Raw genomic sequence first — 12,087 nt, 5'->3', positions numbered from 1 at the left:
TTTCAATGAAACTCTGAACACGAGACTACCGATAATCAGTTTTTATTTTCTGCAGAAAACAAAAAGACTGGACGGCCTTTTTGTCTCCTACCTTAATAGAGCAGGCAGAGAGAAAAACAGGCGCATGCACACAAAAAAAACACCTTTTCCAAAAATCTTGTAGCTCACACAGCTTGTACAGAACATTACTGCTATATAGAAACATAATTTCATGTTACGCAAACCTCATGATTTTTCTCAGCGCTCCGAAACAATCGATCTTAGAAGGGTTAAGAAATACATTTCCTGACGTATAAGTCAGAGCTTTGTTAGGGAATGCTGAACACACATTTTAAGTTACAAGCAAGGTTACTTGGCAGAATCCACTTTTTACTTTTCACAAGAAATTACTTTGCTAGGCTAAGCTTGGCAATTCACCTAGAAGTGTTATCTATGCAGTTGACACGTTAGGTTACAATGGAGTTTCTCTCAACAGCAATTTAACAAAAGCTGAATTAGGTCACACTCTGTGTATGCTCTAATCCTTCAGGGACCCTTTCAGTATATAACGTTCAATAGAGTTTTGAATTAACACAGTGTTGAATTACAATACTGAGGTCTCAGTCTCTTCCAGTGCCTGAAAAAAGCAGTGCGATTAGACAGTAAAAACCATCTCTACTGGAATGCTCTTGGTGTGGTAGCCTGTTGCAAAGGTAGGTTTTTAATGTAAACCTATGTTGTTGTTTTTTTCACAATTTAAAGTTTTACCTATCGTAGAGGGTGTTACAGATAAATCTGTATTTTTTTTTTTAGGTGTTGGAAACTATGCTCTTGCACAACATGCATTCATTAAATCTATTCAAGCTGATCAAATTGTAAGTACCCTTGATAGTTGCATCTATTTTAAAGGAGACTACAAGCATCCTAAATTCATCTTTTGAAAACCCTTTTCTTTTCTTTAGAACGTTGTCGCCTGGACCAATCTGGGAGTTTTGTATTTAACAAGTGGAAAAATAGAGGTAAGTGCCTGTGTATTGTATTTGTATTTGTATTTATTATACTTGTATGCCGCCCTATTCCCGGGGGGACTCAGGGCGGCGAACAAACACATGGGGAAGGGGGCAATACAAAAAACAAATGAGACAAACAGGATACAAAGACAAATTAAAAACTACACAACAATGTGTGTTTACAGGGCGGGGCATAACCTTTTCCTAGGGGGTCACAGGAAGATCGACAGCAGTTTACAACTTCCGCGACACCTCATTTTAAAGCCCATAAAAAACTGAATTGAATGAGCTATTAAATGTTAAATTTGCTTTAAGAATGGCTGGAAAATTCGATTCGGAAGAACAAAGGATCATTGACAGAATAAAATGCATTGCCTTTCGAGAGGCTCGCGATGCTGGAGCGACGTTTATCAATCGAAAATGGATTGCAAACAAATTGAAACGTCATCCGGATTGGGTTACTGATAATTGGAACAAAACAGCCCAAGAATGTTTCACAAAATTTGGAGAAGGGCGTCCTCTGCAACTGTCCCAAGAAAGCAAAGCCATCATTGCAACTGGCAGTCGCAAACAACGAAAAGGAAACCGAAAAGTGGCCCAAGAAATCCTTCAAATTCGTGGAAAACGAGTTGATCAAAGGACAATCGGCCGATATCGAGAACGAGAAGGTTTGAAGCCATTCCACGTCATTTGCAAACCATTGAAAACTCAAACACACGTTCAAGATCGGCTTTGGTTGTGTGATTGGTTGTCTGAATGGACCGAGGAAGATTTTCTTCATTTGGCGCCATCTGACGAATTCTTCGTTTATGCCATTCGAAAACCGAATTTCCAGAACGATCGAATTTGGGCTAAAGACGTCGACGACATCGCCAAACATGAACGATATCGACAAATCGTTCGCAATCCGACTTGCATCGGGATTTTCGTCATTTTCACAGCCAAGAAACTGCATTGGGTTTTGAAGGATAAAGGGGAATCCTGGGATGGCAGTTATTTCCGTGAGAAAATTTTATTGGAGAATGTCATTCCATTTCTCAGTGATCCAGACAATGTCTTGGTGGTTGGTGAGGCTGTCTTTCTTCATGACAAAGCTCCTTGCATGCGTGCAAATGCGACTCAGCAATTGTTAAAGGAAAACAATGTCGAATTTTGGGGCAATGACGTCTGGCCGGGAAATTCGCCAGATCTCAATCCGGCAGAGAACATTGGGGCCATAATTAAGGATGAAGTGGAAGCTCTGATGATTCAGGAGCAAGGTCAAAATCGATATTCGGTTGAAACTTTGAGAATGAATTTGGAAACTGTGTTGAAAAATCTGGAAAATCGAACGGAACTGTTTGAAGATTTGTTGTGTTCTTATCCACCTCGTTTGAATGCTGTTCGAAGGGCTAATGGTGGTCATAGTGACTATTAAATCGTGTCAATAAACTCAGTTTTTGATGGGCTTTCGAATGGTGTATGAATTATTTGTGTTGTTATTACAAGTGTTGCTGTGACCCCCTAGGAAAAGGTTATGCCCCGCCCTGTATATACCGTATTTTCACCCATATAACCCGCCCACGCAAATAACCCGCCCACGCATATAACCCGCGACGAGTAAGAGAGAAGGGAAACAGCTGAGATGGGGGGGGAAGAAACGGAGAAACAAGCCTGCGCAAGCTGGGGAAGAGGAAAGGAACGGAGGAGAAGGAAACTGCTGAGATCGGGGTGGGGGAGGAAACGGAGAAACAAGCCTGCGCAAGCTGGGGAAGAGGAAAGGAACGGAGGAGAAGGAAACAGCTGAGATCGGGGTGGGGGAAGAAACGGAGAAAGAAGCCTGTGCAAGCCTCCGATCGTGTAAAATATCTTCCGTATACCCCGCGAACGCATATAACCCGCAGGGGGGCGCTGTGCATGTAAAAACCGCATATAACCCGCGGGTTATATGGGTGAAAATACGGTAGATGCTTCTGAACATTCATCAAAACAATTAAGTACAAGGAAGTAGGTGACATATAACCGGTAATGAAACAACACAAAATGTTACACTCTCAATAACTTATTGGAGCACTTAAATATTAATATATACAATTTGAGTGCTGACCAATATTTATTTACATTTTTAATCTATTTTTCCTTTACAGTCTCAAGGCAGCTTATCTAGAGAATTATTGTATCAAAATAATTTTGTGAGGTAGGTTAGGGGAAGAGAGAATGGCTGCCCATAAGAGAATGCTGACCCATGAGAATAAGGATAAACTTGAAACTGGATGTTCCTGGTGTATGATGCCAGCACCATGATTTATATATAAATTGTTGATGACAAAGAGAATCATTGAGCATCTTGCTGCATTTAGATCGCTTGCATGATCTAATTTTCCTCAGACATGCCTCAGAAATGGCTGAGAGCAGGGGTGGGCTGCTGGGGGTTCGCAGGGGTTCAGGAGAATCTCTAGCTAAGATTCTGTGCAGTTTGGAGAACCCCCAAATCTCATTTCTGGCTGGCCCTACCCAACCCTCCCCTCCCAGGAGTCCCCACACAGCCCATTTTGGATGCAGGTAAGTGCAGGGTGCTGGGGGTGGGGGGAAACAGGCCTACCAGAAGTTTGGGAAACCTGTTTTCGGCCTCTGGAGCCTGGGGAGGCTGTTTTCACCCTCCCGAAGGCTCGAGAAAAGCCTCAGGAGCACAGGGAGGGCAAAAACGCCACGCCCACCATAGCCACACCCACCCAGCAACTGGGCAGAGAACCCCTTGCTAAAAATTTTGAAGCCCACCCCTGGCTGAGAGGCTTCCGCAACAAAAACAAAAGTAATGTATGTAACATATTTATAAATGTAGAATAGAAGAACATACGGATAGTTCTCTCTTAACTGGAATTTCTATCATTAAGCAAAGTGGTTGTTAGCAGAAATGTCACGTGACTGCATTGCTTAGTGATGGCAGCAGCTCTGGTAATCCTGGTTACAGTTGTTAGGCAAGGACCTCAAACTTCTGTCCTGCACAATCTTCTGGCTCCATATCACTGTCATCTCCTCAGGAAGGCCTGGCAAGTTCCCTTCGGCAGAATGAGGCTCCACCGCCCTGTTACGTTTGCCTATACTTCAACAACCTCCACCCACTTATTTCTCCCTATCTCTGCATTTTGTGACCACCTTTCACTCGGCCCCTACCTAGCCTGCCCCCTCTCCCCAGCTGATGTTTGCCGTCCTCTTTCTTTTGCTGCTTGCCTGGGATCCAGGCTTTGAGCAAGAACACGGCCCCAGGATGAGCATGGCAGGTGGTGTAGCTTCATCTGCCATGCCTGGCCAGAGAGGAGACAGTGGGGCAGAGCCAGCGAAGAGGGTACTGGGGTGGTGCAGGCAGCAACTGCCCCAGTGAAGATGGCAGCTCTTGGCATCTGCTAATTTTGGGCTTAGACAAGTTAGAACTACACTGCCTTCAGTCTGACCTGAGCGTAGTACACAAAATTATCTGCGTCCTACCTGTCAATGACTACTTCAGCTTCAACTGAAGTATTTGAACAGCAGTTCAAATCTCACCGGCTCAAGGTCAACTCATCCTTCCATCCTTCCGAGGTGGGTGAAATGAGGACCCAGACTGTGGGGGCAAGTTGCTGACTCAATTTGCAAAAAAAAATCTGTAAACCGCTTAGAGAGGGCTGAAAGCCCTATGAAGCGGTATATAAGTCTAATAAATAAATAAATAAATAAATAAATAAATAAATAAATATTGCTAACTAGTGCTGATCTGAAACTTTGCAATCCAGGTATGGCAGCCATGAAAGTTTGGATGAAGCCTAGGAGTAGAAAAATCATGCATATACAGTTTGGTTTAGTGGTTAAGGCAACAGGCTAGAAAGTGAGAGACCCTGAGTTCAAGTCCCGTCTGAGCCATGAAAACCAGCTGGGTGACCTAGGGCCAGACATTGCCTCTCTGCCCAGCCCACCTCACAGGATTGTTTTTGTAGGGAAAATAAGAGAAGGAAGGTGTGTTGGATGTTTGCCACCTTGAGTTATTTGTAAAAATAATAATAAAGGGAGTACAAAATAATTAAATAAGCCAATACATATATAGTACTTTTTGTAATAATTTAATACATATTTAATCCTTTTCACCCAATTTAATAATTCTTTGTTGGTTTTATGTAACTCTTCCAGCAAGCGCATGAAGCTTTCAAAGTAGCCCAGTCTCTGGAACCCTCCCATCTAACCTGTTGGATTGGACAGGTAGAGTCTAATCTCTTTCAAATTTATATTTATGTAGCAACATGATTAGGATTTAAACAGCACATGTTTAATACCATTCCTGTTAGGAATCAAATTGCCAGTATAGCAAGTTACTTAAAGTATATAAGCCTTGGTTTACCCCTAATTTGACCTTGGTTGAGTGGTAGTTAGGAAAAGAGATGGAGAGAAACTGCTGTATCTTTAAATTTAATATAGAACATTTTTCATTCAAATTCAAGATAGTTTCTTTTCTAGGAGTGGTTGATTTTTACATGCTGCACCTTCAGCAATGACTACATTTAGTGGTATTTTCAGTTTATGATAAGGCATTTAAGGCCAATGGTTATTTTTTTAGACACTCTGGAAGCATTTACTAAGATTGGAGTTGTTATTCTGCAGATGTAAATGAAACTAGCTAGATTCAAATAACGTTTTGCTGTACCTGATTTTTAACTTCCTGTTAATCAACTTGTGGTGAGAAATAAGCAGGCTATGCTTGTGGCAGGTATTGTCAATGCAGATAGATTTGAGGTTTCAATTTTATCTTTTTCTCTTGGTAGGCCTTTGTTGCAGAAACCGTTGGTAGCTATGAAACAATGGATCTCTTCAGACACACCACTGAACTCAGCATGCATGTAAGCTGCTTTAATCAGACACATTCTATGGCAGTCCTGAAGCAGAGCTGTAATTTCAATTCAGTCTGTCCCCTCAGTATATTTGTGATGTTAGCTAAATCAACCAGATGCCTAATTCCTGGGCATGTGCTTAAGTACCACATTTTCCTGAAAATAAGACAGTGTCTTATTTTCCTTTGACCCCCCCCCCAAAATAAGCGCTTCTCTTCGGGGAAGTCTTATTATTTTTGAGGTGCAGGAGGCGGTGAATTTGGTCACCTCATGGCTGCTGCTGTCTTGCAATATTTTCAGGAAGGACTTATTTTCGGGGGAGGCCTTATTTTAGCACATGTGTTCAAAAGCCCAATTGGGCTTATTCTCCCGGGAGGGCTTATTTTCGGGGATACAGGATAACAATAAAATGATTTCCTAATTGAGCAGTTGTTAATTCCAGTTCTTCTCCAACAGACGGAAGGTGCAAAAGGCTATGCCTACTGGGTGTGCTCAACCTTACAAGATAAAACCAACAGAAATACTGAACTATATAAGTACAACATCCTTCAGATGAATGCTATTCCAACAGCACAAGTTGCTTTAACTAAATATACAGGTAACTTTTTAAAAAAGATTTCTTTTAATCCCTCCTGTATTCTATACAACTCAAGGTGTATAGTACTCATCCCTTCTTTCTATTTTTCCACAACAACAACCCTGTGAGGTGAGTTGGGCTGAGAGGAAAAGACATGGGCCCAAAGTCAACCAGGTGGCTTTCATATCTAAAGTAGGATTCGAACTCAGTCTCCTGGCTTCTAGGCCAACCCTTTAACTACTACATCAAACTGGCTCTCTCCATCCTATATTTAAAATACTAGATGGTTTCAATTAGATTGGTCAAAGGGGAATCCAGTGATTATTGTGAGGCTTGGAACAGAAAAGAGAAAGCATGTTTGGGGCAACTTTCAGTGAGTTTCAAGTTCATTGTGGCTTCATGTAGAATCAATTTATAATTTATCCTTAGCCATGACTGTTTAGTAGAACCGCAGTGAACTTCTCCAGTATACATTTACGTTCCAGAGACAAGAGAAGCAGAGAAGGACTGCTACATTTTTGGTGTGTCTTTAAAAATCCCAGAGACTTAGGCTGGCCACCATTGGGAACAAGGCAATGAGCCAGCGGAGATGCTCCTACATTGTATAGCCTAAACCTAGAAGAGTGATACATCTTTTCTTTTCTCTTTCTTTCCCTTTTCTCCCTTACTCCTTTTATAAACACGCTAAAAGTAAAACCCTGACTCGGAGATACAACATAACCTTCCTCAGTCTGGTACCCTCCACAGCTATTGGGAAGCCTATTAGTACTGACTATGTAATTGCCAAATATCCTGTGATAGTAACTGTTCTATGGCAAAGGATAATGTGTAGAATAAGATTTAAATGTGCACTCTTGAAAATAGTTGCATCTGAGGTAATCACCTATCATTTGTACATTAACCCACAGATGATGGAATAAGTATAGTTTATCAGAAATATTTCCTTTTCAGGTCTGTAAATAGTTCCAGTAGCCTGTTTTGGGAATTTAAATTTCAGATTGTTTTTGTACACTCCCCTATTTTCTTTTTTTATTTTGCACTTTTCCCTCCAGAAAGAATCCAGAATGATGCATGTGCTTTCACAATGCTTGGTTATTTGAATGAATATCTTCAGCTGAAAAAACAGGCAGCAGATACATATCAAAGGTAACCTTCTTAAATACACATTTTGAAGTATCAGTGGCAGCTTCAGTTCAATGTTTTCTCCAGCAAATACAACATACAGTATATGCCAGAAATATATTAAAATTAAAATAATTTTGATTGGTCTGACATAGTAGCAATGTAAAGCCATATGTCACTGAAAGATGTTTAGATGTTAGAAAATTCCATTAAAGAATTGAAAGGCAACATAGATCATGTTCATTTGCTTCTGTTTGACAAAAATAATATAGTTAAGTTTAAATGTTTTTCCTGTTGTATTAAATTCTATCTTGAAAGTTAAAAAAGCAATACAAGTAGAAAAAAGATTAAAATAACTACACTTGTTAGCTAAACTTCCTCATGTAACTTCTACTGTTCGAAGCATAAGTTTTTAAACACTTCACAAAATGGCTCACATGTTTTTGTTAAGTCTTACAAAATGATTTTGTAAGGAAAGTAAAGAAAAGTAATAAATATGTTTTAAAACTGTACCAAGAAATAGAAAAAAAAGGAAAAAATTATAGAGAAGCAGCTTCTGTTCTTCTCACAGCAGTTACAAATGTATTTATATTTTACCCTCTCTAAGATTTCCACAGAATTTCCTTCTTTCTGTAATTTACTTTTCCTAATTATCCAACCCATAAATCACAAGTTCATTTTTTTATTTTCAGCAAAAATGTCCATTGGGAGTTTCCAATCACTATAAATTCATTTATTGTCTTTTGCTACTCAAACAAATTAATTTTGCTATATTGCTAATTTCTGTCCTCTTCACCAGCCATTTGTCCATCATGGGTCTTTCAGTGTCTTTCCATTTTTGTGCATATAATCATCTAGCAGAAGTTATATATAAAAGCAATCTTCCATAACTCTTTTCTAATTGTCTACCCATTGTCTACCCATCTACTGTATTTCTCTCTGTCTCTCTCTCTTTCTATTTCTCTCTCTCTACCCCTCTACCTACCTTCTCTCTCTTTCTCTTTCTCTCCCTATCTCCCTACCTACCTACTGTATTTCTCTCTCTTTCTCTCCCTCTATCTACCTACCTACTTTTTTAAAAAAAAATTGCCTCTTCAAAACCTTGGTGCGTCTTATACTCCGGTGCATCTTATACCCCGAAAAATAAATTAATAAATGTTTCAGCCTCATACTTTCCCATTGTTCCACACTATAGCAATAGTATTTAGACTTATATACCACCCCATAGCACTTTACCCCACTCTCTAGGCAGTTTACAATGTAGGCAACATATATTCTATGTATTTAGTTTTCTATATTCTTAGCCTGTTTTATCCTGCTCTTTTACTTATTATTTTTCCATTTCAAATTTCAACAAAAGTTTATACATTTTGGCAATTACATGCTCATCATTTGTACATACAGAAAGTCGACTTATAAAAAGAGATGTTGGAAGAGACACTACATCTGTTTTGTTTGCAAATCCAACAAGCATAAAAGACAGTTTTTACCTTACATAAGTGGCATTAAAGGAAGTCAGAAGAAGCTATGAAAGGGTTAGTTTTCAGTGCATGAAATAAGTATGCAGCATACTAGAAACTAACCCTTTTTAACCTTATCTCAGCTTCTGGAATCTTCTAGGTTGGAGTTTGTACATTAGTACCTTTGGTACTCAACTTCTTTGAAAGTCATTGAATTTGGTACTCAACACATTTTGACATGAATATTTTGTCTTTTTACTAATCATTCATTTGGTACTCAATGTGCAAGCCAGTGCTTGTTGATGTCAGCTGCTTTGTGACTCAATATATTATTCCTTATGGAAAAAATGTTTGGTACTCATTGTTTTTGGTACTCATCGCACCTCTTGAAATCAATTTATGATGAATAGCGAAGTACCAGTTTATTGGCGAAAGTTGCAACTTGAAAGTTTGTAATATATGTTCAATTTCAGATTCTTTCTTCTGCTGTTCAATTCCAATTTCTTGTTATCTATCTTAAATTTTCTCTTAACTATGTATATGGAAACAATTCAAAACTAAATCTCTCTTCAGTCAATTGATCTCTTACTTTTATTTTATATTCTCCATGCTCTTGTTATAAAACTGTCAATAGGCTCACCATCTCTCTTTGCCTGCTTTTCTTTTCAATGAAATGTATCTTGTACCAAGACACATAAAGGCATTTTTGGGCACAATCTGGGATTATATTTATGCCCTATGCTTAATATGGCACTTCTACTATAATGATTTTTAAAAGCTTTACATTAGCTTTAACTTTATTGTATAATAGAAAGTCATGCTATACAAACCTTAAGTCATACTTTTCTAGTTCTGAAATTCTATTTCTCCTCTTAGTTACACTGTTTCCCTGAAAATAAGACCTCCCCGGATAATAAGCCCAATCAAGCTTTTGGATGCATATGCTAAAATAAGCCCTTTTAAAATATTGCAACACAGCAGCAGCCACGAGGTGACCATGGTTAGGGTCAAAAGAAAATAAGACCCTGTCTATACGACCCTGTCTTATTTTTGGGGAAACACAGTAATCCTTTTGGTGAGACTTGCATACCTAAAATTTAACAAACACAATGATAAAGATAAAATTCTAGATACAAAATCAGAAGTGTCTTTCTATAATCAAAATATAGAATTTTTAATTTCTCAAGCATTTCATAGGAAAGCTACTGAACTGAAATGTTTGGAAGTCTTATTTATGATACTTTTTTCAGGGCAGTCCTATTGCTGACAAATTCTGAAGACAGAGAAAGATACAACATAGTGATGAGAAATTATGGAAGATCACTCTGGTAAGTTTCAAACTAAGCATATTATTATTCTTATCAAATTAAGATTCTCAGTTCTAGAAAGTATGTAGCAAATAAAAAACATGTCTCTTAAACTAGGGGTCCCCAACCCCAGATTCGTGGATTGGCACCAGTCTGTGGCATAGCAGAAACCAGGCCGCACAAACAAGTGAAGACCCATCTGCAGGATGCAGAAAGCACATGAAACCACACTCCCTTCGGTCCATGGAAAACCCATTCTCCATGGAACCAGATCCTGGTGCCCAAAAGATTGGGGCCACTGTCTTAAAGTACTGCAGAAATCAACTTAGGAGCTTCCAGTCATTCTTTTGCAAACCCAGAGCCTCCTGAAATCATGTCATAAAAATTTGACAGCAAATAATTTTCTTTTCTTTTGGGGGGGTAAATAGGAAGTTAAACAGAAACTCTCATTAAGACTGAAAGAAAAAGACTACCAAATTATAAAAGAGATATTTAAAATTACACCCACTCACTGTCTAATGATAATAGCACTTAAGCTATGTACCTTGTAAATGTTGATGGCTCAAAGCACAAATCGCTTACTGTTAACTCTTAGGTAATCAGTTCCGATAGTATGTAATGGAGAAACAATTAAGATTCAAACACATTGAGATGTAAGGTTAAACTCAGTCTGTTAAACTTTATCTTCAGATATCTTTATAACCAAACAGCTCAATTCTGAACTTTTATGCCATTCACCACATTATCATATTAATTTTCACCATTCATGCTTGAGATTTATACTGTTTCTCTGAAAAGAAGACCTAATTGGAAAAATAAGCCTTTTGGAGCAAAAATTAATAAGACACAGTCTTATTTTTGGGAAAACACGGGTAGATGATCACATGTAAAGTAAATACCATTGCAAAATTGTTAAATTATCAAGCACGATTCATTAGGGAAAAAATTCATCCCCAAATTTTGATTTTTAGTTCAATTTATGTTTGTGATTTATTTTTTTTCTAATTAGACTTAGTCCTGTTTTTTTTTTTAAGTGCTCTTGGGCGGTGTGATGATGCCATCAAGGCTTATTTGACAACTCATCTGATAGAATTTGATGATATTGTAGGAATTGCTCTGTCTTACTTCAAGAAAGGACATTTCCAGGAAAGTCAGAAGGGTAAGTATTTCAGTTGTACAGTATCTCCTCTGAAGAAACTATGTGAAAATCACTATTTAGATTTTGTGCTGACTTAGTAAAATATTAAGATCACAAGCATTTAATCCCCATAAAGAATGGTCATAGATTGATTTCATTAAATCTTCCTCCAAAGTGTAGCTTAGTCAAAAAATATTAACAATGTGAGTTACCTCTGAAATTTTACCCAAATTAACTTTGTTTCCTAGGCCTGAGCTGCAGTTTGGTTCCATGCTTGTTTATTGTGCTGCCATAAATTGTTGAACTATCTATCAACTCTAATAGGCCTTAATTTCTATCAGTAGCAATTCTTAACCTACTTGTTTCAAAATCAGAAACAATAGTACAGGTAGCCATTGATTTACAGCCATTCTTTCAGTGACTGTTCATAATTAAAGTTACAGCCATTGCAGAATCCTGCTATTACATAATCAAAATTATGTAGTTTAGTTGCTAACACAGGATATCTCCCCCCCCTTCTCTGTGTGTGTGTGTGTATTTGTGTGTGTGTGTGTGAGAGAGAGAGGGGATATATGTATGTATGTATGTATGTATGTATGTATGTATGTATGTATGTATGTATGTATGTATGTATGTATCCCCTCCTGGACAAGTATTTG

General features: G+C 38.3%; 1 protein-coding gene across 3 annotated transcripts in view; it reads left to right on the top strand.

Annotated features, from left to right (window-relative positions):
* The window catches only part of SKIC3 (SKI3 subunit of superkiller complex), a 59,191-nt gene that overhangs the window by 20,533 nt on the left and 26,571 nt on the right, over window positions 1-12,087 (top strand). For all 3 annotated transcript variants that reach the window (XM_087715723.1, XM_087715724.1, XM_087715722.1), the window contains exons 21-29: window positions 614-692; window positions 793-854; window positions 942-998; window positions 5,130-5,198; window positions 5,759-5,833; window positions 6,281-6,422; window positions 7,454-7,547; window positions 10,234-10,311; window positions 11,325-11,449. In XM_087715723.1, coding sequence (XP_087571849.1) covers window positions 614-692; window positions 793-854; window positions 942-998; window positions 5,130-5,198; window positions 5,759-5,833; window positions 6,281-6,422; window positions 7,454-7,547; window positions 10,234-10,311; window positions 11,325-11,449 — 781 coding nt within the window. The remainder of the gene's footprint in view (window positions 1-613; window positions 693-792; window positions 855-941; window positions 999-5,129; window positions 5,199-5,758; window positions 5,834-6,280; window positions 6,423-7,453; window positions 7,548-10,233; window positions 10,312-11,324; window positions 11,450-12,087) is intronic.

This window comes from Thamnophis sirtalis, unplaced genomic scaffold, assembly GCF_051295495.1.
Source record: "Thamnophis sirtalis isolate CommonGarterSnake01/CBP01778 unplaced genomic scaffold, rThaSir2_p1.2 scaffold_5, whole genome shotgun sequence".
In the NCBI taxonomy this organism is placed as follows: domain Eukaryota; kingdom Metazoa; phylum Chordata; class Lepidosauria; order Squamata; family Natricidae; genus Thamnophis; species Thamnophis sirtalis.
The sequence above is the reverse complement of the archived record's forward strand: the minus strand, read 5'-3'. Positions and strand labels throughout refer to the sequence as shown.